This window comes from Trachemys scripta, chromosome 8 (genome assembly GCF_013100865.1).
Source record: "Trachemys scripta elegans isolate TJP31775 chromosome 8, CAS_Tse_1.0, whole genome shotgun sequence".
Taxonomy (NCBI): Eukaryota; Metazoa; Chordata; order Testudines; family Emydidae; genus Trachemys; species Trachemys scripta.
In genome coordinates this window covers 89,748,214-89,774,511 of record NC_048305.1, presented here as the reverse complement: position 1 = coordinate 89,774,511, position 26,298 = coordinate 89,748,214, and the positions used below count along the sequence as shown (strand labels likewise).

At 40.5% G+C, this 26,298-nt stretch overlaps 1 protein-coding gene across 2 annotated transcripts; it reads right to left on the bottom strand.

Annotated features, from left to right (window-relative positions):
* Window positions 1-1,746: 1,746 nt before the first annotated feature.
* Window positions 1,747-25,053, bottom strand: DNAI4 (dynein axonemal intermediate chain 4; the record flags this gene model as incomplete). Of its 2 annotated transcripts, XM_034780215.1 has the most annotated exon segments (15): window positions 1,747-1,978; window positions 3,280-3,433; window positions 4,289-4,515; window positions 5,276-5,374; window positions 6,498-6,619; window positions 6,824-6,981; window positions 7,856-8,007; window positions 12,889-12,975; window positions 14,475-14,731; window positions 16,522-16,719; window positions 18,521-18,688; window positions 20,786-20,925; window positions 22,956-23,112; window positions 23,370-23,476; window positions 24,854-25,053. In XM_034780215.1, coding segments are annotated over 15 exon segments (2,271 nt in total), but the record flags the coding sequence as incomplete, so codon positions are not given.
* Window positions 25,054-26,298: the final 1,245 nt, after the last annotated feature.

Sequence of the window (26,298 nt, the reverse complement as noted above, 5' to 3'; positions counted from 1 at the left end):
GGCATTTTCACTACTAATACCGGTAAGTAAACAACTATCTTCATTGATGAAAAGAAATGGTGTGGTTTTTGTCAGATTTTTAATAATGATTAACACATGATTCACCTTAATGGTTGTCGTCCCAGAAACATACGTGAATTTGTTCTCTGTCAAGGGTCGAGCTTGCAGTTTTGTCATAAAGTGTATAATGTCAAAGGAAATTAATGGTAATGGGTCTCTAAATGATGTACAATTTTGAGGTTGTGTTTAAACATTGAGCATTCACTGTAAAACAAATGAGACAGACTAAATGTTCTGTACATTTAAAAAATAAGGCCCACTGCATAACAACACTCAAGGACAGAACAGATATTGCATTCAATTGACAGGCAGAGCATTTCACTTCAAGGCTTTGATTATATTTTTCCTGTGTCTAGAGATGAATCTCCCCCTAACTGCAGATAACGGGCTAGAACTTGGAATAATATTGTTAATTGGTCACATGGGAAGATGATCCATTTTTATGGACAACTAATACCCCAAATCCTCTAGGATAATATAGTTGTCCTCATGTAAGGACCCCCAGGTCCAGTATCATTATTCAATAGAATTAGCAATGTGGACTACAAAGAGCGTAAAGTGCCTCTGTACAAGGAATCCATGTTCAAATCTGGCCAGTCATTCATCCCTGTGGAATGATTTGTGGGGGTACTGTGTATCTGCCTTAGTAGCTGTTACTGGCTACTTGCTGAAGTTTAGTTGTAACTGCTTGAGGAGGTCTGCCTTTATCGTTAGCTGTGGTTTGAATGCAGATCACATGGGATCTGAAAAAGATCTTGCTCACTCACTATATGAGGTATTCCCAGGCAAGAGAACGCCAGGTTGAGAGCAAGAGACGGAAGATTGACTGCTTCTAATGCAGACTTGAGGCCATGTCTTGATTCCCACTGTGGTAGCCTAAATAGGAGTTTTCTTCCAGGTGTTTTCTTATTCTTCCTCTAATAAGTTAAGGCCTGACCAAGAGCCCAGTGACTCTAGTGAGTATCTTTCTCTTGCCTTCACTAGGTTTTGGCTCAGGCCCTTGATGTGCCATGTGGTGTTGGCAGGAAGGCAAGGCTGAGGGAGTATGTGTGATGTTTGGACCTGAACATTGTGAGGTTCATGGTGGTTCTTTCAGGGGGACAGTTTCAGGCCAGCCCTGTCTCTTGGATAAATGAGCTTTGTCTTTCAGGCCGACAGGTCTGTTGTCTCTGAGCAGAGCTGTTGAGGTACTGAAGGATGAAGCACTACACTAGGTGTCCTGGACATAGGCTGTTTAGTGCTTTGAAAATAAAGACTGGGGTGAAATTCTAGATTAAGGGTGAAATCTTGGCACTGGTGAAGTCTATGGGATTTTTGCCATTGACTTCAGTGGGGCCAAGATTTCACCCCTCGACCATAATTATAATGCAGTGTCATATGTAGAGGAATGATCTCTTGGACTGCAATAGCACCTCCACATATGCTTGAAGAAATTCTTTGTGTTTCAAATTGTCTGTTATGAACTTAGTTTTCTGCCATTGTGACTCAAGTTTCCAGCCCTCTCTTTACTTGGAACTTTACTGAGAACTCTGGGGATCCATCTGGGTAATGAAGGAGGACAGGATGTTTTGTTTGATTTATGCAATTGACTTGTGCATTGATACAGGAAAATATACTGGAAGCATAACTTATACTTAATTTGTGTGCAATGATGGGCATTTCCAGAGGAAAATTCAGGGCATTCAGTTTGATTTCAGATACATTTAATGATGGAAAAATTGTTACACTTTATTTAATACAATATAGCATTTTATGGTGATTTTTTTCTGCATAATTAAATGACAGGCTTCAGGATATACAGACACATAGGACATCATTATTTGTTGTCTTTTCCTTTGTTTAGTGACTGAGAAGTATTATCAGTAAACTAGTGTTAATTGGCTAGAGCAGAACCAATTATGTCATGTAAAGCATCCACCTGTAAAAGAAGAAAAAAGATACTGTTTTGCATTGTAATTGTGCTTAAGAAAAGAAGTGATCTAAAAAGCCCCACTTAGTCTTAGATTAATGATATCCACATAATGGATATCAAGAAGAAGGGAGAAGTAAAAGGCTAAATTAATGATGCTAGTTGCTTCCTTTTATAGACCTACTGTTTCCTAAATAGCACCTTTAGAAATAACGGGTGTGGTAGTTTAAAGCGATTTCATGGCAGGTAGGACTGTGTGTAGTGTGCATTTGCAACATCATACTTGACGGCATAAACTTATTCTTTATAAAAAGAGGCTAGCCTGCAAGGTGGTGCCTGTTCAGTAGGGCAATGTACACCATGCTGTAGTCTATTCACTTTATTATATTCGAGTGAGTGGAGTCCACTGTGCTGGGCACTGTATATAACCCTAGAAGGACACACTTGTCCAAAGAGCTAACACAAGAAATAAGCAAAACAGACAAAGAGACATAATATCCTCATTTTACAAACAGGGACCTGAGGTGCACAGCCTAATTAAATGACTTGTCCGAGGTCACATAGGACATCTGTGTCAGAGATGGTAACTTAACACAGATCTCTTATCCCAGTCCAATGCCTTAACCACAAGACTATCTTTCCACCTTAATTTACTGCAGAATTTTCTGTGCTTAAAAAAATTTAGAGAAGTTTTGTACCTTACAGTGGTGATTGTGTAATAATTTTGTTAAGTGTAACAGTTATTCCTTACATTCTTTGGGGCAGGAACAGGAGACGACAGCATTAATGTGAGCCTTTACTCTGGATGGCTGGGAGTGTGCATGCAATCCCTGCAGAGTCAGCTGGACATGGAGATTTACCCATGCTAGGAATAAAGTGTGTGTGTGTGTGTTTAAACGTGCAGACCACACCTCTGACTCCTTCCTCTACCCTGAAGAAGAAAAAAAAACCTCCTTTGACTCTGGCCACAGAGAATCAGTGGAATATGTGAACTCTGCAACTTTTGGGAGAAAGTCCAAACATTGTACCCAGTGGTTTCTCGCCTTTTCAATCAAGTGGAGTCCAAGTCCTGAATTGGACCTCAAGTATCCCTCTGGTTCAGAAATCCTAGTGTTTCTGCATGTATAAGAGCAGGAGACAGGTGTGCTTTGAATCTATTCATACATTCCATGTGTTGTTACACAAAACATCTTTTATTAGCTAAACTTTTTTCAACCTAATTCTTTAAGATAAATGCTTAAAGAAGGAAGAGGGACCCAGATAAGTATATGGGCATCTTAGGATGAACCCACTTATCCTGTCAGTCATACCTTATTACTATCTGAAGCAGTCATGTTCCTCAGCTCATACACACTGACTGTTCCATTACTGTCCCCTATTAGAATGCAGTCTGTGTTTTTAGCAAAAAGCACAGTTGTGAATTTCACTCCTGGGTTGGCAAAGGTCACAATCAGGGGGTCCAAACTGAAACCAAAAAATGAGATGATGTTAATATCTACTAGAAATGAGACCAATGGGGCATTTGTCTAGAGGACTAGTACAGGAATCAGCTAATCCTAGTATTGCTGAATCTTTACTTTTCACTTTTATTATCTGGGCAAACTAAAATCTAAAACCTTAAGTAATGGTGAAAGTGCATTTTGCTAGTTCTCTGATAAATACAACTCAAATCCCAGCCCTCGCTAACCAGGGTATCCGGGCTACCTGAAAAATATCTGCTCTACTACCTAATAGCTGGAGATTTTCAATTTTTTAGAATAGAAATCATTTGCTTTTTAGTGAATGATACACTGGACCTAGTTCTCTGCTGCATTGCACTTGGTACAGTCATTTACACAGGGCAAAGTGGGTGTGCAGTGCTATCACCAGTGTAAGCGAGTAAATAATTCTGATCTGACGCCCTTTTACACTCCCTTTTCATCAAAAACTGAGAGGAGAAGACGGGGCAGGTGTCCCAACCCCACTGGTGTCTGTTGCAAAAGTCCCAAAATGTTAAAGCTCAAGGATGTTTTTTAAAAACTCATGGAAGTGGTAGAATCCAGGACTCCTGTGGCAAAAGGGCAGCCCCCAGTTCCCTGAGCGATCCAGCCCCCAGCCCTGGATTGTCTTTAAACACTTTAGTAGATGCTACCTGTTGCCTGTACAGTGAACATTTTAGAATGCAATACAATGGTATTACATCTAAATGCTTTGTAATTATAATGGTCAGGCACCAATTCCGACTGGGGTCTTTGGGCACTACCATAATTAAATATTTTATAAGAGTTAGTGTGTCTTTCTATTATTTCAGAATCCTCCCCAAGAAAAGTTATTACTTACGTGCTGACACTCATGTCCCAGATTTCCACTCTGCCTTCATTCACTGCTGCAAATACGAAGGCTGATTTTGGAGACCACATAATGTCATGAACAACATTAGTGGTGGAACTGAAAGTTAAAATGGGCCTTACTAAATCTTGGTGCCACAAAATAATACTCCAGTCCGCAGAGCAGCTTAAAAAGATGTCAGCACTGACTGGATTCCATGCTATCTTGTACACAGGACCCTTAACGTTGGGGAAAAGGGAATTGCATGTTACTCCAAAGTTAGCACGCTGGGATTTTCAAAATAGCGTAAGCAAACTAGGCGCCCAACTCCCAATTATTTTAAGTGCGAGCTGGGTGCCTCACTGCCCTTTGTGTCTTTGACAATCTGCCCCCCTCAGTACTGACAATACAATTATTTCACTGTCATACACAGAGTGTTAGGACAGCAAAGATCACAGGATGTGCTGTATGTTCTAAGACCAAAAATATTTTGTTGGTGATGGTGATGATTCAGTAGGGGTTTCGTTTTTCCTACTGATTCAGTGCCCTGTCAGAATGTTAGAAAAAACTACTCTTGGGAGTGCAATCTGCTGGACGAGACAAATCTGAGGTGCAGAGCAATTGGGGTTGTTAAAGCTCTTGTGGACATTTCACCATATTAACCCATGAGTTCCAGGTCAATGAGAACACTCATCTGATTATTAATTTTAAATAAAGCCGGGACTACATTTAAATTAGTTACAGCAAAGCTTTAAGAAAGGATTAGGAATCCTTAGAGAATCTATATATTGAAAAGCATAATTTCAAAAGAGTTTTGATGCTTTATATCTTGTAGCCTTCTTACTAAGCTAAGAAAAGAGGCTTTGGTTTTAAAATCTGTGTTGCAAGTGTGTCGCCTACTGAATATAACAAATTAAATAAACTGATTTCATGTAATCAAACATTTCTTCTGAGATCTAACTGATCCAATCACTTTTTCTGTTATTTAATTTTACTTACCTTATGTGCTTGGTAGGTCTCTAGGAACTGCTCATTATATGAACAAGAACATTTGTGAATATGCCCTTCTTCTGTCCCAGCCAGGTATATATTAGTATTCTGAAACAAAAATCCAGATTTCCAAACTGGGATTCAACCTGTAGGATATTTATCCTGGCATATTTAAAGAGCTGTGTGGAGTTTAGGCTGTGAAATTGCTGGGAGATGCTGAGCACTCAAATTCCCACTGACTTCAATGAGAACTGTGTTTGTTCACCTGCCCTTGGGATCAGGCCCAAAGTCAATCAAAGCAACATAATTAAAACTGTAAAACTCACAAAATATAGGGGTTAGCTTGTCTGGTTTTCTCTCTGATCAGTTTTGGGGAATATTGTTAGCGCTAATGTACATCAGAAGCATTCTATAGCTACTGCTGGAGAAACATGGGCAACTGCAGTGCAAGGTTCCCCTATACCTGAATCCTGATCTCCATTTTTGAACTGTTTGGGGGCTTTCATTAGAGAGGGCCTACAATGCAGAGATCTAGGCAGTGAACTTGTGAGACAGGAAAAATTCATTTGGGGAAAAAAGAGATTTCCAAATGTGTTTCACTGGTGACGTAAACCAACCTTGAATAAAATCAGCTAAAAGTAAAAGGCAAGTGTATTAATCTTCTGGCACCAGACAGCTTCTCTTTTGAAATGTTCATTTATTCTTATGTGAATATTCAAAGTTAGAGCAGCAGTTAGGGCTGGTCTAGCTTATGTCTCCAGAATCCAGGAAACTACTACAACTAAGGGTACATCTACACTACAGGGGGGAGTCAATTTAAGATACGCAAATTCAGCTACGTGAATAGCGTAGCTGAATTCGACGTATCACAGCCGACTTACCCTGCTGTGAGGACGGCGGCAAAATCAACTTCTGCGGCTTTCTGTCAGCGGCACTTACTCCCACCTCCGCTGGTGGAGTAAGAGCGCCGATTAGGGGATCGATTGTCGCGTCCCGATGGGACGCGATAAATCGATCTCCAAGAGGTCGATTTCTACCCGCCGATTCAGGCGGGTAGTGTAGACCTAGCCTTAGTAGTAAACACATGAGGTGAAATCTTCAGCTGTGATGGTATAGCTCCATCACTGTACACCAGCTTAGGATCTGACCTATAATGTTTTGTTCTAATATATAAAATTTCAGCCAACTGAATTTGAAACATTAATAATCACAGTGGATTTCCTGAGCCTACCCTTGGATGAAAGTCAAAGCACATTCCAGGTGCCTGTCGAGATATCAGAGCTTCACTTTTCTTTTCTTTTTCACCAGTTAGTTTTTTCCTTTCACTTGCGGTTCGCTTCAGTTTCATCAGATCTATGCAAATAGACAGTACATGGAATATGAATTTTGCATGAAAGAGCTAGTGACATATTGGAACATTCTGAATAACTCATAAGTACTTCAGATATTTAACAATTCTGAAATGTTTTATCTATGCGCTGTTTACACAGGGAAATTGCCTGGAATAAGGTATTGTGCAATAGCCCAGTGTAGAAAGTCCTGAGAGAATAGGCTTACCAGTGCAGCCTAGTCCTTTGCGTATAAGCCACTTGGTTATTCTGCCATCTGCTGAGATAGAGATTAATATCTCTCCTTTGTCATCTCCCGTTGTGCCTCTGTCCTGTTCGATCCACTTCAGCTGCCATACAGGGCCTATATGCTTATCAAAAGATTCACTGAAATAAAGGAACGCACAAACAGAGCTATAAGTTAACAGAAATAAGGGAGAATGCATTTTTTAAAAGTTACTACATAAGCAACAAAACTGGTGTGTATATAACTTAGGAACAAACACTCTGGAGTGTGGGCATGTGTTAATTGGTTATTTTAATTTTCATGGGAGGTGTTTTAATTTTCACGGGAGGTGGGGAAGGTCTAGGTTGGATATTAGGAAACACTATTTCACTAGGAGAGTGGTGAAGCACTGGAATAGGTTATCTAGGGAGGTGGTGGAATCTCCATCCTTAGAGGTTTTTAACAAAGCTATGGTTGGGAAGATTTAGTTGGTGTTGATCCAGCTTTGAGCAGGGGGTTGGACTAGATGACCTCCTGAGGTCTCTTCCAAGCCTAAACTTCTATGATTTTATGAAAAGTCAAAGTTTTAAGACATGAATCTATTGTTTTGAAAAGTTGTTTTAAAAATACATTTTAGAAAATATTTTTACATATTTAATTACAGAATAATGTTTAAATGACTGAAGCACTTTTCTTTAGGTATCCAAATCGTTGTATTGGTGCTGCTTCATGGTTGGCCTAATCTAGTCTTTCATGGACATTTATATATATCAAAGTCTTCATGCCTGACAGTTTCTTTTCAAGTAAGTCCCAGGATTGTAGGTGGGTACAGTCTAAGTGTTTCAAATCAGAATTGAGAGACATTAGCAAAGCTGGGAAGGGGGGAATTATGCAGCACTTCCCTGCCTTCACTGAATCCACTTTTTCAAGAGCACTACTGTTCACTCGTTTATTTAAATTTTAGCAATGGAATGAATGTCCACAACTAACAAGACATGAAAGAAGTGCAACAAGGTGGGGAGTTTGTAATCTTACCTGCTGTCCAAAAGTGCGGTGGTATTATGGGTCTGTACATTATAGATGGCTACTGTGCCACTGTACATTCCAACTGCTAAAAGGTTTGGGTTTGCCAGAGAGAAATCCAGTGCAGTAACACCATGATCACATTGATAAATACGCTCTGGCCACTGAACAGAAGAAAACAGCACATTTATTTCATTCTTCTATTAGCTAATTGCTAGACTAACCACTATTTTTCTAACACTACAAATGCTTTACCAGGTTCAACTTTAAAACAATATTCTAAATAACTGAGACTATTATTTCCTGCTACGGTTGTCAAATTGGAAAGGAGCGCTGTGCAGAAATGTGACTTTTGTATTGTAAATTGAATTAGAGATGGGTTTAAAGTGAACTGTATAAGTGACTACAATTACCCTGAACTTTGGAGGGTTGGATAAAGTGGGATAGGATCCAGATCCCCACTACAACCTAAACCTGACATTTGAAAAAAAGCAAACCACCACTTCTAATTTTTGCCCATCTCACAATTTAAAATCTAATCTTCTCTGCTTTTTATTCATGTGCTTTTCTAATCAGCAGAAGTTTAGTTGGAGGTAAACTAATGTAAGGTAACTTAGGTAGTTTAAGCCAGAGTGCTATGTTCATGCAATTTACCTTTTATAGACTGCAACTAAACAATTGCATTGCCTACATGGACCAAATTTAGGCCGTGTTGTAAGAAGATGCACCTCTACTGAAGCCATTGAATTTAACCATTGTCATCAGGGTATTAGTCTGAAAATAAGCATGTTTCAATATATGTCAGCTCTTAATTCTGATGCTTAGGCACTCAGCTAATGTAGAGATGGGAGCCATAGAAGTAACTTGAATATCGTTGATCTGTTCTGTGTTAATTTCATGGTACCATAAACTCTGATGTGATAGAACATCTAAAACGTTAGAGGGAGGAAGGCACCAGTTAGAGGCTGATTCTGTACTCCTTAACTCCCTATAAAACCTTGGCTTTATCCTGAGTAATGTTTATAACAGCACCATTATTTGAATTTGATTGTGAGTATTCATTTTTACTGTGTTTAAAAAATGAGATTTTCAAGAATCAACAATGTAAAGCAAATATTGAGCCAAATCATTTTAGACCTTTACAAAACCATCTAGTACATGGGTGGGCAAACTTTTTGGCTGGAGGGCCACATCTGGGTATGGAAATTGTATGGCGGGCCATAAATGCTTATGAAATTGGGGGTTGGGGTGTGGGAGGTGGGGAGGGCTCCAGCTGGGGCAGTGGGCTCTGGGATGGGGCCAGAAATGAGGAGTTCAGGGTACAGGAGGGGTCTTCGGGCTGGGGCAGGTGGTTGAGGGCTCTGGGGTGGGCCTGGGGATCAGGGGCTGGCGGTGCAGGAGGGTGCTCCAGGTTGGGACCAAGGGGTTCGGAGGGCTGCAGCAGAGGGTTGGGCCCGGGAGGGGGATAGAGGTGTAGGCTCCAGGCAGTGCTTACCTCAAGCAGCTCCTGGAAGCAGCAGCATGTCCCCACTCCGGCTCCTATGCAAAGGCATGCCCAGGCAGCGCTGTGCATTGCCCTGTCCGCAGGTGCCGCCCCTGCAGCTCCCATTGGCTGTGGTTCCCGGCCAATGGGAGCTGTGGGAGCCATGCTTGGGGCGAGGTCAGCGTGCAGAGTCCCCTGGCTGCCCCTACACGTAGAGCCTGGAGGGGGGACATGCTGCTGCTTCCGGGAGCCATGCGGAGCGGAGCCAACCCCTGACCCCGCTCCCCAGCTGGAGCACCGGAGTGGGGCAAGCCCTGGACCCTGCTCCCCAACGGGAGCTCGAGGGCAGGATTCAAACATCCGGATTTGGCCTCCGGGACGTAGTTTGTCCACCCCGATCTAATATGATGCAATTATCTCAACAGTTTGGGTGTCTTCAAATTTCTCTATATAATCAGTTGTAAAGGAGCTAATAGTCACAGATACATAGGGGCAAGTCATTATATAGTTCAATTTGGATCTTGGGGTTTGAAGTGTATTTGAAGTGAAATTTAAATGTTATGGGAATAGTAAACGAATGTAACAATTCATTTCAATACAAATGTTATTGTCTTCTATCATATAGATCTGATTTTTACAGGCAATTCACCTTTTTTAGTTGCACTGCCCAGCTTACTACACTTAGGGCCAAATCTTGGTCATCTCCCTCAAAGGTAGTCTCACTGAAGTCAATAATATTTGTGTGCAAGCAAGATTTGTCCCTGAAGATGTAAGTATATAAGCGTACCGGATTTTAGAACCTCTCTTCCAGGAACTGTCTAGCAATTACATACTGAAATTAGAATAATTTATAGACCCTGAGGTCCTGATTCTGCAAACTTTTAGTCATATAAAAGCTTGTAGAAATGGACAAGTGTATAAGAAATAGCATAGATTTTAAAGAAAATAATACAATGATAATAAAAACACATTGCTTTTATTCCAATCCTAGATCTGAAATGACGTCAAAAAGGAAAGTATGGCTATATCTATACTGACTTACAGTCTGTACTATGGGGTGAGTGTGCACCAAAATACTGCACTATAGTTCCCCAGTGTGGACATTCCAGGTGCGAACTAAAAGGTTCCTAAATTTCATTAATGTAGATCTGTTAACATAACCCTCTTCGAGCACAAACTAGGAACCTTTTGGTTCACACCCACAGTGTCCACGCAAGGGCATTACAGTGCAGCACTTCAGTGCGCTCTACTATTCACATCCCCGTAATCCAAGTGTGGGGCAACGTAGACAAGGCCTATGTCTTACTGTCCGGATTTTACAGATGGGGAAATTCAGATCTAGAGAGATGAAGTTACTTGTCCAAGGTCACACAGCAGATGCGCACAAGTGGCAGTGCTGGGAAGAACCCAGGCACATCTATGTACATCTCTCTCACGTATTGAGAAGGGAACGTCTCAGATTGGAGCAAAATTGAAAGAAGAGCGAGTTACAGAAATATCCAGTTGCCTAGCCAGTCAGGGCTGTCTCTAGACATTGTGGTGCCCTACGCAGCCCCCCTGTGGGAGGAGCGGGGGACAGTCTCCAGGCTTCCGTGGGGGGGGGTCCCCAGGCCTCCATGGGTGGGAGGGGTAGTGCCCAACATCTGTAGGGGGCAGGTGGGAAATCGCCCTCCAGCACAAGCCGGTGGAGCAGGGTGGGGCCGGGTCGCTCTACTTCCTGCCACTCGGTGAGTGCAGGGCGCGCCCGACCCCTGCTGCAGTCCCCAGGTATGTAGCTCAGGGGAAGGGGTGGGGCTGGGGTGGAGCAGGGGTGGGAAGGGCCAGGAGTGGGGTGGGGCTGGGGCGGAGCAGGGGTGGGGGCGGAGCAGGGGCGGGGGCAGCTTTCCTGGCCAGCTCAGCCAGCGGGGGGATCTGGCTGGAGGCTGGAGCAGCATGCTCCAAATTGCCCCAAATTTCCTGGTGCCCTACGCAACTGCGTAGGTTGCATATGGTTAAGGACGGCCCTGTAGCCAGTTATTGTCTGTTCTTTACTCCCATCCCAGAAGTATCTGAATAAGAGCATTTTCCCTGATAGGTTATCTTCTTTTTTATTTGATTTGGTAATGAACTCAGATTTGAGTTGATGACATTAGAGTGTTTCCATGGAAATCTGCATCATGGCTGGGGCTGTGTGAAATATTTACAGTGAAGTTTGAAGAAAACTTCAGGATGAGGTTTCTGCATTTTGTTTTGATTTCAGAAAATGTGATTTTGTGAAAAATTGATAGTTTTCACATTTCTGAGTGAAAATTATTCTATATTAAAAGAAAACCCTCAATTTTCATTTTTTTTAATTCAAACATTTGTTTTGGCAAGGGACACTATTCTCACAGAAACATCACATTTTTAAATGTTATCTTTGAAATCTGCTGTTTATTGAAAATATCATGAAAAGTTACATGCTGCAGATGTTGAAATTAAATTTAAAATACTTCCTTTTTTTCATACAGCGCAAAATTTATTGCAGACGAGAAGATGGACTGGGAAAGGGAAACCCTAAATTTAAAATACAAAGATCCTCAATTTGCAACTGTAGGAAGATTATGGGAAAACAAATGCAAGGTAAATAATTTTGGTTTTATATTTGAAATGCTTAAGAGCTTTCCCCACAGTATGAAAATCTTTATAGGAGGAACGACACACCTGGATCTAATCCAGGTAATAGCTAACCTGATTAATTCACAATCTTGGCAAGGGGATTGGAAACCGGATACAGAGCTTTTCATTCTTAGATTGCCCAGTCTAAGGCTATGACTGTGCCACTGTAATGCACATAGGGTAGCCACTGTAAGGCACATAGAGTAGACACTCTTTGTTGCCAGGAGAAAGCTCTTCTGATGACCAAATAAAACCACTCCCAATGAGGGGTGGTAGCTACGTCGGTGGGAGAGTGTCTCCTGTCAACAAAACACTGTCCACACCAACGGTTTTTGTCATTAAAACTTTTGTCCTTTTGGGGGTGGTGGTGGTGGGGGGTGTTTAACAACGGAAGTGCAGCGTAGACATAGCCTAAGTTGGTTTAAATTGACTGTTCTAACCAGCAGTTTGATGGTCTCTGTGACATGAGTTCAGTTCCCTGTGGACAGATGTCCATACTACAAAACCATAGTACAGAGGATGAATGGGCACAGAGGCTAAGCTACTTTCTATAGATGCTTCCTCCAGGTGAAATCTGAGGCACATTGGCAGGCTATTGTGGAGGAAGTGTGCAGTACCCTTGTTCCCTTTGCTGTAACTGTCCTGTGAACAAGAGATCTTTAGTCTCTAGTGTTTTCTAGCATCTTTCACCAGCAGTAAGGTAGTTTAGACATTTTAAAAAATAAGAAGAATTGTTAATTATTATCCATTTTCCAGGGGTTTAGTCTGGGCCAACAAATTAACATTACTGCTATATGTCTTGCTTTCTCAAGCAACAGGAAACTCAATGATCTGCTATTAAATTATACAAAATTATTACAGCAAAAAAAAATTATTAAAGTAACAAGAACTAAAATAAATTGTGCTTTATCTCTACTTGTGTTACCATAGGGTTCTTGAGTGACCAGCAGCAAGCCAAGCCTTTCTTCTGTTCTTGAAAACCAAACTGCCCATAACCAACAGCCAAAAGATCCTAAAACCCAAAAGTACAGATTGGTGGATATACTTCAATTAAAGCAGAAATTTAAAGCTAGAATTTTAAGTGGCAGCTTTCTGCCAGCAGTTAAGTGCTCAAACCCTTCTACTTAGATAACTTAGTACCAAGTACAGAGTACACAGTCTCAGTAATGTAGTCAGATAAGCAAAGTAAGGTAATTAAAGTAAATAAGATTACTCTGAGCATCAAATTCTAATGTAGTAAGTGCAAGGCACTACTCACTATGCATGAATGAAAATTAATTGCAAGTGCAATTTTAGTGAGCACAAATTGTGCCCACAAAAAAGGGAGGCCCCTATAAAAATCTGTCCATTTTATATAGATGTATATAAAGTGTTTTATAAACTTATGTTAATGTGCAGTATTTGATACGATCTGGTAAATGTTTCCAGGGCTTAATATTTCAAGGAGGGAAGACAAATAATATTTTTATCATTGCCGCTGCTCTTTACACCTTATGGCTTATTAGTAACAAGCAAGAAACTTGGCAGCAAGGACCTTACTCTTCAACTCCTTTAAATTGTATTCCTCTACACAAAACAATCTTTTTTTGTGTGAAATGAGCATTTTGAAAATAAGCATCTAATGGTCTTCCAATTCTTTGTGGCTAGTCAGTATAAACCTATGGATCAGTACCCAACAGGCCAACAGATTTATATCAATTTACATCTGAGGATCTGGCCCAAAGACTTTATACGTGGCCATATTTCCTCCCTTTTTCCCCTGAGGCAGTCTGTTTGTTTTTATATTCCTCCTCCCCCATTTTTACCTTCTTCCCCTACATTGTTATTTTCGTTGTCACCATGGGAAAGCTAAATCAGAGAAGTGAGATGTATACTGCTCTGACAGTAGAGTGCTCTGAGGTCATTCTGACCTCCACAGGAAGTGAGTTCTATCATCTTGTACCAGCTGCTGTGAAAGCTGTGCCTGCCATTCTCATGAGTCTTACTCTCAAGGTTGTTGGTGTCCTCATTCCTGAGAAATGCAGTGATCTAGGGAGATCATTGTCACAGAGCAAGAGGTGGTCCCTATACCATCTTTAATCAATGCCATGAACGGTCTTAAAGATTAGTGCAGAGATTTTTAATTTGACCCAAAATTCTATAACCAGTGTAGTTATCTGAACATCCTGGTTAAGCGCCCTTTGAGACCAGTGCTGCTGAGAAGGTAAGCTACTGCATACTGAACCAACTGAAGATCTCCAAGGTAGATTTGCTCATTCTTAGGAATGGTGAGATGCAATTATCTATCCTGAAGATCATGAAAGAGTGGATCAATGCGGCTAAGTCAGCATATGGCAGAGAAAGATACAGACTGCAGGAAGCAGCCACCACCTGTCTGACCTCAGGGATGAATCCCTCCCTGTCACACATCTACCCAGCATCTGAAACCCTACTCCCAAGCTAGTATTTTACCTTGACAATTACCCATCCAATTCTACAAAAAAGGTTAGAAGAATAAATTTGGTAACTCACTGGGTTTAACTTGTTCCAAGCCATGCTGCTCACATTGTGGCCATTAGTCCACTCACATGTATAGGACCACAGTCGTTCCAGACTGGGCGGTAAGATTTCTTCTGGTGCTTCACTTAGATCTAACAAAATTGATGAATTAACTACTGTCTCCTTTTGCTCTTCCTCCTCTTCCTCTTCCTCACCCCCTTCCTCCTCCTCCTCTTCTGCTTCTTCTGTTTCTCCTTCCTCTTTGCCAGCATCAGATGTAAGAACTGGTTCTAAATGCAACAAATACAGTAGAATCGTAGTAGTACTCCACTAATCTGCAATCCTGCTAATTCTGACCAGAAACACAGTGATCTCATCCCACTTCTCAGCAAAGATTTCATAGCAGAGCACTGTAATGAAGATTCAGAGAACTAATTTTTCAAAATTTGGCCAACATTTTTGTAGGATCATAGGAACTAGCATTCTGGATCAGACTAGCGATCCAGATAGTCCAATGCCCCATCACCAACTGTGTCCAGTACTGGATGTTTCATAGGAGGGTTCAAGAACCCTGCAGGAGGTAGTTATAGGTTAACCTACCCTCCCCCCCAAGGACAGTTTCCTCCTATTTACTGGTTAATCTAAGTTGTAAATTTTTCAACATTGATGCCAAATTTTATGGATCCAGGTTTGAAAATTGTCACCATAGCACATTTAATAGTTACTATGAAATGTTATAATTACAGTAAAATTGCATTTGTCAATATAAATGTGCAAAGTATACTTATATTTCATTTGTTAGGGGTTTTTTTTTTTTTCTGCTTAGTTGCCAGTTAACAAAATTTGCAAATCTGGAAGGGCTGTCAGGTTATTCTTGTGAAATAATATGGATCCACTGTAGACTTTCAGATAGGAACTGGCACCTAACTCCCATCTGAGATTCTGAAAATCTTTCCCTTATCTACTTCCCTGATTTTTAAAGCATCAAACAAGAGCAAATACCTCTCTGGAATTTACGCTATTAGAGGATGCAAGATTTGAAATTTTTGATGTGGGGATAAGTGGGGCAAAAGCTAAGTCTGCAAGCCCTTTAAAATGCAGGGGGTGTGTGGTGGTGGGTTTCCCCCCTCTCCTCCCTAAAAAAATGAATTTATTGCTTGTGGTCAGTGTTGGATTGACAGCTTGCGAAACTTGAAGCCCTCTGTCTGGTGAACAGGTATAACATAGGCCTCACTTCATATGTTTTTAATCCCTATTTTAACTGGACCTCCCCTAAGGGGAAAGATGGTAGTTCAGTCTCTCCCCCGTCAGTTCTTGGCTTCTTTACTGAAGATTGCCAATGGTAGTCCAATAAGTGCCACTTATGATCTGCAGTGAATCCACCTTCTCATTTTGCATAGGCACTGAACAGCCATCAGATGATTAAACTTTTACTGCCAGTCTGGCCTGAATTTTAATCTGAGCTGAGCTGAAAGATTGTGTGTTCTAGTGAAGAGCTGTAATACCAAGAAAACATACTAACCAATCATATCTAGCACTTTTCAGAAGTAGACCTCAAAGTGCTTTACAGAGGAGGTCAGTATCATTGTTCCCATCTATCAAATGGGGATAAGCCAAAGCACAGGGTGGGGAAATGATTGGCCTGCAGTCACCCAGCAGGCTAGTGGCAGAACTAGGAATAGTTCCCAGATCTTTTGAGTCCCAGCCCAGTGCTCTGTCCATGAAGCCATATTGTTTCTGGAAGCTCAAGATACAATGTAAAAACTAGTTTGATAAATACGGTGGAAACCAGTCTCAGTTTACTGCTGTTAATAGTGGAGATGAGCCAGCTCAAGAACCATTTATCCAAACCTTCCACAAAGCTCTGTGTATATTTTCTGGGGGGGTTGGGAAGATGGAGCATAGTACTGAACAACCCCAGTTTGGGTTTTGCAAATCCTTCCCCAACCTTTGTCTTTATTTAACAGAATTGGTTCCTCTGTCAAGACTTCAGAGTAGGGGCATCTTTACTTGGTATATTTGTTAGCATGCAAAATAGGCTCCTTCATATTGAGAATGACTTATCTGATGAGAAGTATACCTATAAGAACAGGAAGTTGCCGATAAGCTGCAAGTTTGGGCTGAAAAACATTCTCCATTAGAACCCTTTCCATAAAAAATAAATCCTGCTGAAATTTTTCTGATTTTAATATCGCTTCAGAATGGTCTTCCTCTTCTTCATGGATTCTGGCAAGAATAACACTTTCCAAATCGATTATAGAACTTGAGGTTATGCTCTCTGAAAAACCAACAGATAATATTGAAAAAGGCAGGTTTAGCTGGATAATCCAATATATTTCACAGGCAAAAGCTGGATAATCCAATATATTTCACAGGCAAAAGAAGAAAAAAAAACCCAGAAAATCTTGTCCTCAATAAATATCTCCACTATTAGCTTTTTTTTAGTTCTTTAGTTTTGTTTTCTTTGTATTTCCAAAACTCTATCAAGTAGCCATGTAATACAAAGTGTCTACACTACAATCTCTTAGGGCTAAATTCTGCCTTAGTGTCTGTGTGCATCCCAGATAATGGGACCTATGTGCACGTATCTAAAGGGCAGAACTTAGTTCTCATTTAGGATATACAAGTTAAACAGGTGATGGGATAGACCAGCAGCCTCTATCAGGCTAGGTTCCCATTCCTCGTTTGGGTGAGTAGGGTGGGCTGCTGGAATGGAGCCGCAAGAGGCTCCACATGGTCCCTGCACTGGCTAAATTCTGGGAGCTGGGGAATGCTGGCCAATCAGCCCCCCCCCTCTCTCTCTCTCTCTGGCCAATGCGTGCTAGAGATTCCCAAGGGGAAGGAACTACCTATTATCTCTTGGCAAGTGTCTCCCTCTCTTGCTACTGGGCCATCTCCCTTTCACCGCTGACCCCATGAGTTCCCCACACCCATTGATGTGCGTGGGTGGCATTTTTGTTTAAAAGAGAAAAACAAACTAACCTTAAGATTTTTTCCCACATGTTTTAAAAAGAAACTGTTTGTTTGTTTGTTTGTTTGTACTTAAATTTAAACTCAAACATTGCAACATGAGGCCCAGGACATAAAACCAATTAGAATATAACCATAAATACAAGTAAAGGTGACTATCCATTTCCATTGTCCATGCTGAGTGATGAGCAAAAGTAAACTGCATACATGGTGGAAAGTACCATGATTTTTTTTAGTTTGTTTTCCAGTTTTAATATTCTAAGGTAATATTAAAACTCTAATAAAGGAAATTTGATTTGACAGCTATTGTTTTTATTCTGACAAGTGTCCCTTTAAATAAGGTGACAGTCTTATGATTCGGCCTGTAAAGCTGCACCAGGCCATGAGGGGGATGGATTAAGTGTGCTTTGGAGGCAGCATACTGAGCATACCCCACAGAGGAAAGTGTTTCACATCATTCAGTAGCAACATCTCTGGTTGATTAAAGGAACAGCCACGACAGGCTTCTAAGAGAGTCCTATCTGGGTCTCAGCTGGGAAAAAAAATGGTTAGAAGGCTTTGATGGATGTCCAAGACTCAAGGGAAGGACAAATGCTGTCCAATCTGGTTGGGTTTGTTTTGTTAACTGAGGACCTGGATGAACTGCAAGACTGCAGCCTATTTCTTGTAATATACATTATAGCCTTTATATCTGGTAAAAGTGAGCATAGGAATTTATGGTCAATAATTGCTGAGGGTTATAAAAATTGTACAGTATTGTCTGAGAAATAGTATGTGACCCTGTTTGCCCATACCCATGTGTACCATCCTGAAGTATATGATTCTACAATGCGTAGCTAAGGTTGCAGAGAAACGTGTAATATAGTATTGTATTTTTTTAGGTGTGGTAGTGACGATGTAATAAAACTCTATCATAGTTCTTACACAAAAGGGGACAGAGTTAAGGTTTTGTATGCCACCTTAACCCTGTTATTTTTTTACTTTAACTTTGAATGCTAAATTGTGCAGTTTGAACATGTTCTCAGTATAATTTTTATAAAAATACAGATAATCACAACTCTATAAGGAGAAAAACACTGTAGAAATTTAAACCTAGAAAGAAAAATTACCTCTATCTGTAGAAGTCGTAGACATGGTTCGTTCACGGTCTTTGGTCACATTAGATTTACTGCTACTCACACTTGTTGGTCTGCTACTTCTTTCCGTTATTGAAGATGTAAGTGTTGTTTCCAAGGCATTAAAGGAATCATACAAGTCCCAAGAAGTGGCCATTATCCCTAAAAATGAATTACACAATACCATAGCACAGTAAGTTATGAACTGACCAGTCAACCACACACCTCATTTGGAACCGGAAATATGCAGTCAGGCAGCAGCAAAGACCAAAAAAAAAAGCAAATACAGTACAGTACTGTGTTAAACGTAAACTACTAAAAAATAAAGGAAAAGCAGCACTTTTCTTCTGCCTAGTAGTTTCAAAGCTGTATTAAGTCAGTGTTCAGCTGTAAAACTTTCGAAAGAACAACCATAATGTTTTGTTCAGAGTTACGAACAACCTCCATTCCTGAGGTGCTCATAACTGAGGTTCTACTGTATTGTGCTTCTAAACATTTACTGTAAAGCACTAAAATGCAGGGAAATATTAGACTTTTTATAGGAGATGCCAAATCTCTTTGGTAAAATGGTACAGAAACAGTGTCAGACAAGTTTGCAACAACAGCAACTGTGGGGCTGTCATGGGTGTACTAACGTCGACTGTGTGTGGGGTCTCCCATCAGTGTGTGTGTCCATCTCCTATTAAGAAACTTTAATAATAATACTTAGCATTTATATACCCATAAGTCTTTATGTATTCAACTTTACAAAACATCAACTAATTGGAATGTAGAATAATCAGAATTACAGATGCATATAATGTGGAGAATATACTGCTAGTTCATTTCTGTATCTAATCTATACACATATATGTGAACATCTATATGTCCTCTCTACTTTTTCTACAATATTATCCTTTTACATGTAGTTTATTACATTAACTATATGTAGTTTTCTACAATATTATCCTTTTACATGTAGTTTATTACATTAAATAAATCAAAGAAATAAGATGTAGAGCACCATTCCCCACAGCCATTCTTTTGCCTTCTTCATAAAGAAAATGCCATAAGTGGGTGATGAAATTTGGATAAACATCTAAAAGCCTGCACACTTGTCCAAATTTGTCTAGAAAACTGAGGCAGAAGTCTTGTAAGACAGTCTTCTCCTATGTTTGCCAGGACTTCCTGGTTTGACTGAGATTTGAAATCCTGTGAAAGAGCTTCTCCATGCTACCATACTGTGCTATCTTCGCCTAGAGCTGAAACCAGAGCCACTGGAAAAGTTAAGGACAAAAAAGGAACAGCATTTTCAAATCTCAAAAAGATGTTTAGTTTGAGTTTTGGATAGTTTTGCCTTGCCAGAAGTACTCTGCCTCTGTGGTGCTGAGACGGACAGAATACAAAGGGGGAGAGCTCTTAGCAGGAGCAACTACTATATCCTTTCAATGGATGAATGTGCTGCTCCCTGGACCAGTTTCTAAACGCTAGGAGTAGTAGGTGTAGAAGTGAGGCAGGGGCCCTGCTGATGCCGCTATCTCATCTCCTGCTGCCACATCTCTGTTGGGATGCAGAATACTTCAGGCCACTCTACCATACCTTCATCTTATGCTCAAGAAATGCAAACACTAACGTTCTGGCTGGCTGCTGCATGGGTGTATAAGCAGGGAAAGGACTCCCTGATAGAGCTGCTCAGGAATTTTTTGACAAAACATTTTTATGGAAAAAATGCTTATTTGACTGAACTGAAACTTTCTGCAGGATAGAGAAATTGAGAAATTTCTCATTGCAAAGAATATTTGTGAGGTTTAGGAAGTGTCAAAACATTCCACTTTGACATTTTCTAAACAAAAAATTTCAGTTTTCCAGTTTGAAACAACCCTTCAAAACATTTTGATGGACCCAAACCAAATTTTCTTTTCAGATTTTCAGACTGCAAAAATTTGAGACTTTAAATTTTCATCCCAATTTGGGGTAGGAAAAATTATTGAAATCACAAAAATTTTGGCAGGACAGGAAAACCATCTCCCACCCAGGTCTACTTCCTGAACTCTTCGTTAGCCTGCTTATACACCTGCACAAAAGTAGCCTCGACCAAGTCGCGTGGTCTTTCTTTAATTTTAGTGTTCTCCTGAATATGTTTCATAAGTAATGAATAATCTAAGTTTAATCACTAATAAGTCACAATAATAACAATTAGCAAATGTACAAAATGTTTAATGGGAAAGGGCTCTTAAGCAACATTTCCTATATTTATCACTTTTTTGAATGATAATTTACCTTTATCCTCCATAAGGATTTTCTCACATTGCACTTCTTTATTCTTTGGTGCTCCATTAAGCGTTTGCATCATCCTTTCCACAAAGCGATCATTACCAACTCTATTTTTACAAAGCTCAATATAATCCTTGTTCCGTTCCCTTTGAAAAATTACATACATGTTAAAAAAACCCCAAATCTATCCATATTAAAACTACACATTGAACAGGACATGGTGTTTTCAACTAATGTCTACTGCTTCTGTCTGTTTCAATTAAAAAGGTTTTATTTGGCTCCAAATATTCCCTTGCAGTGGTTGCTACCCCAACTTTGCCACACTGTTTAGATCAGAAAAGTATTATAGAGATGGGCCTGAGCCAAAACACCAGATCTAAACATTCTTGAACTTTGGGGAAATTCAGATACAGTTCTGAAATTTGTAGCTCTGGCCCATCTCTACTACAGAGTGAAACTAACTAGATGCTGCCTAAATACAAAAGTGAAAGTGATTAATCTATATTGTCTAGTCTCTAATAACTGCAGAAATAGTGAAGAGGAAATGTCTTTTTTTAGTTCTTTCAGTTTTAATACTCAAAAGGCAGAAGTGGATTATACTAAGCCTGAATCTACCAACAGTTAGGTCACTCTCCCCCTGAGGAGTGGGAGATTCCTCTTCAAATTCTTTCTCCCCCATCAGGCAGAAAGGGAGTTGAACCCAGGTCTTCCACATCACAGATGAGTGCTCTAACCATTGGGTTGCTAAAACATGTATAATGGGTAGCACTATCACCACCTGCTTCTCCTTTGGCCAGATTTTGAATGGGACGCAATCTTGCAGTCAGTCTCTGAGCATGCCTACCAGGTAGGGCCTCGCAGGCAATAAAGGTAAGCCTATCTTCCCTGGTTTGGTGAATCACTCTGGGGCTTAAGTGGGAGATAAGCACCTGGACACCTACACTGAGGCAGCAGTGCGCATACCCAGAGGCAGACATTTAGGCAGAGGAAATGTTAATTCTGAAAATGTAGGTGCCAAGTTCGTTTAGGCACCTACAGGGAATGGCTGGTGTTTGTAAACCCCCAAATTTAGGCACCTAAGTCTGGGGTTTAGGCACCTACGTATCTTTGTGAATTTAGCCTAAAATGCCAAAGTGGGAATTAAGTAGGTGCAGCGGAGCCTATTTAGGCTCTACACTTTAAAAAGGGATTGGGTTACTTTAGTAGTAGAAAGAGACAGCAGCCTCAGGGAAACATAAAGATTATCTAGTTTGTTGGTTTATACATTTGTTTAGGAATTACTGACTGAAAAGCTACATGGAAAGCATACATCCAGAGTCTTTTGCCAAACTTGGGGAGGGGGGGAAGCGTAGTGTTGTTTTTTAGTAAACCTGAACTGCTGTAAATAAACCAGAAATCCCAGAACAGTTTTTCTGTATCAAAACCTAACTCCTGTAGGCTCTCTAGCCATTTAGAACCTGATCCTCCCACAAACGTACTACCAAGCACAGCATTTACTACAATGAATAACTGCCTTAAATGCAAGTATTTGCAGAATGAGGCTCTAAATCCTTTCTACAGGTTGTTGGTAGGTTTGTTTTTTAAGAAAACAAACATCCTTTTCTGTGTAACTAATACCATATAATGTTTATCTGAGTGTGTCCCTTTAATGTTTGATTTAAAAGTCTGATTTTCCTATGTTTACATAGCACTGCTACATAATAAATGCATTTTAAGCAATAAAAACTGCTCCTGTTCTTCCTCCTGGCATGATAATGGGGCTCCAACTGATGGTAAATAATTAAAGATTGACATTTGTTTTTTAAAGCCTTTTTACTTGGGTAAAGGGAAATGATTTTTTAAAATAAAACATTCATTTTAGTAATGGGTTTTGTTGTCACTAGGATACTACCCACCCCTGCTTTTCACTAACTGCTTTATCTGCCCCAGTAGGTGAAAGGTCTAAAATTCAGTCAGCAAGACAGCGTAAAGGAGACTAGCTTGTCATGTTTAGAGATGGAAGCGAGTACAGTATGGCATTTAGACAAAAGTCAACTTGTGAAATATAGGTAGTAAAGACCTTGATCCTGTATGTTCATGAGCCCTTTCAACTCTCTGAAGTCAATGGAAATTGAGGGCATTGAGCATATTGTGGCTCGGGATACCGAAGTGTGTGTGAAATTGTAAATATACATACTGCACTTTTTCAGCATCTTCAGATTCTACAGACATCATGACAGTTGGCATGTCCAATAGCCAGATAGTTTCTGTCTCCGTGAGGTAAATATCCACTCTCTTATCAATGTCTTCTTTTGTCAGTTGTTCTTTTATCTCCTCTCGCCTCACCTGTACATCTGTCAAATTATATAATGTGAAAATGAAAATATTTTCTGTTCTAAGATCAAAAGAGGAAAACTTAACTGTAAAAAATAATAGTATCATTATAATAATAGATACTTATAACAATAATAGAGTCACATACTGTGGGGCACTGAGTTCCTCGAGGGGTGCTCAGCACCCCTCATTTTCTACCGACTTCAGTGTCTCCCAGAATCATGCTTCAAAGCCAACAGTATGAATCTCTGTAATTACAAAAGCACATTTTCTTTACCAGATAAGCTAATAGCTGTGTCTCGTCTAGAACCAGGCTCTACTATTTCATCTGCCATAGACTCAGTTGTAGATGATGATTTAGAAATACTGCTACTTCCATATGTCCTTTAATAACAAAGAAATATACAGAAATAAAGTCCAGATATGGCAATATTCAAAATAATACAAAAATAATGAATTACTGGTAGTAGGATAGCCAAGTCACATTACATAGTGATTGTGCATACAGAAAATGCTTGTGTCGCAAGAGAAATCCTAGAAAGACACTGGAAAGAAAATAATGAATTTGTTTAAAAGAGTTAATAAATTAAGACTTCATCTGAGAGAATAGTCTATGGTACTGAAAAGATGATGGGGAAGAATTTAATAAGGTCTGGGATCCATTCACCACAGCACGCGTAAGGCAGTGATCTCAAAGCACAGTGGTTATTGCCATTTCACAGCTGGGGATGTTGAACTCCGAGAAGCCAAGGGACTCACCTACAGTGACACCAGGACTAGATCCCTGACCTCTTGAACTCCAGCCTCATCCAATCTCCAGGCCACACAGCCAATGGTGCAGTTAGAGCGGGAAGGCTGGCTGCGAAGTGTGGAGCAGGGATGCCGGAACAGGAGGGGGCCAGGGAGCCATGCTCCCCCCCACCTTTTAAAAAGGGGAGGGCTATGCCCTCCCACTTTTTACTAGCCGTAAGGGCGAGCGATGTTGCTGTGTGATGCTATGAGCCCACCACTGTCAGGTGAGAGTCTTCAGCACTTTTCACTACCAATCCTTTGAAATTTCTTTGAAATATATAAGAAAATATCTTGAAAATCATATACACTTATTTGTCTCATTGTGTTTTTTCATTTTGCCTTAACAGTGATAATCTATGTGTAAGGAGTGGTTGTGATGAAGGTTTTTTTAAAACATACGTGTGTATAACAGTTTTCTTAGTATTTTTCCTTTTCCTCAAAAGGTGTGTGTCTAAAACTATATAAGAATATAATGCAGCATAGGAAAATAGGCTAAGGAAGGTGTGACTGACAAATTATAGATAGATTCCATTATATTGGTTGTTATTCCCAAAATTTAAAATGCAAACCCTTAAGTTTATGCAGTACTGCAATGGCAACTGAGGGCTAGACACACAAAGCGGACTGGACTGAGCCTCAGTTTTGCAACACCTAACTTTAGGTCCCTTTCCGCTTAGTGGAATCCACGGCCCTGAATTAAGCACATAGGCTCCCTGTACGATACATAGGGAGAGTTAGGTGCCTAAGACTGGGATCCACAAAACCAGCATGCTGAGCAGGGATCCACCTAAGCTAGCTGACAGGAAATGCCAAGGAGATTGGAGGGGCCTTAAAATAATTTGAGCAGGGACTGGAACCCCGGGCTCCAATTATTCCTGGTACTAGCACTTCTGAAGCTTACATACATGGCCATTCTGGAATCCTGTATAGCATGGGCCAGGATTTGACCCAAGGAATGCAACAGCCTACCTTGAGAATGGACCTACTAAACTAGCATTAACTCCAGATGTCTGATGCATGGATAAGGAAGACAGAAAATCAGATCCAGTGGCCCCAGAGATATCCTGCGTTGATAAGATTTTGCTTTGTCTGTGTAGCGAAGCACTTGGTTCTGGATGATAGAGTGGCCGAGGTGTTACATCCTTCCCTTGCTCATCAAATACCTGAATATTTAAATAACAATAATAAAAATTATCTTCTGTTCTCTAAACAAATGAAAATATGTAGCTATGCAAGGTGGGTGAGGTAATATCTCTTATTGGAACAACTTCTGTTGGTGAAAAAGACAAACATTTGAGCTACAAATGCAGCTATGCAACATTTAACTTTATTAGTATTAGAAGGTACAGGAACATTCACCCTAGTAGTTAACATAGGGAGGAGCAATGAAACCTCTCTGTGCCAGCATACATTGAGAGGATAGATGTTGTTTGTACTGCCACTCTCCCTCAAGGGGTTCAACTATGAGAGGACATCTTTAGTTTCTGCCAAGAGCTTCTTAGGAACTCTGCCAGTAGAGGCTGTTTCAGGAATATGCTGAGGAAACTACAGACACCAGCTACTTGAGGCACACTTTCTCCCTGATCACCACTGCTGACTTTTCAGGCTGTGCGGCTTTATAGTAACCGTCCTGATGAAGAAATCTAGCGGACCTAAATTCTGGCAAAATCTGGTATAAATCAGAGGCTAGCTGGTTCACAGTGCTAATATTATGAAATTATTATGCAATTTTATTAGTCCCTCCCCTAAAAAAATCTTTTTTCTGCAAGAAAATATACTGTAAGTGGATTGTAAGGTTTCTAAACAGAATTTTCTTGATACTTTATATTGGAATTTCTTCTCTATGTCAGCTAAACAAATACATATGCTCCTGTCAACATATCTCATGGATTTAAACACAGGTTATTTTCAACTTAAGAAAAAAACTGTTGCTCTAAATGGCTAATTTTCAAATCAACACAAGCCAGTAATGGAAAAAGTAAATTTCACTGCTCTATAAATATATGTATTCCTTGGCTATTTAAGGAGTTAGTGCGTACCCCTGTAAATCAGTTAAATCTCCCTACTCTAGCCTCCCATTTATAAAAAGGAGATAATACCTTCCCACATTGAGTGCTATGAGGCAATTACGATTTGTAAAGTGCCTTGGCAATACTTGATAAAAGCTTTATAGCAGGGGTTGGCAACATTCGGCACGCAGCTCGCCAGGGTAAGCAACCTAGCGGGCCGGGCCAGTTTATTTACCTGCTGATGCGGCAGGTTCGGCCGATCGCGGCCCCCACTGGCCGCGGTTCGCCGTCCCGGGCCAATGGGGGCGGCGGGAAGCCACGGCCAGCACATCCCTCAGCCCATGCCGCTTCCCACCACCCCCATTGGCCCGGGACGGCAAACCGCGGCCAGTGGGGGCCGCGATC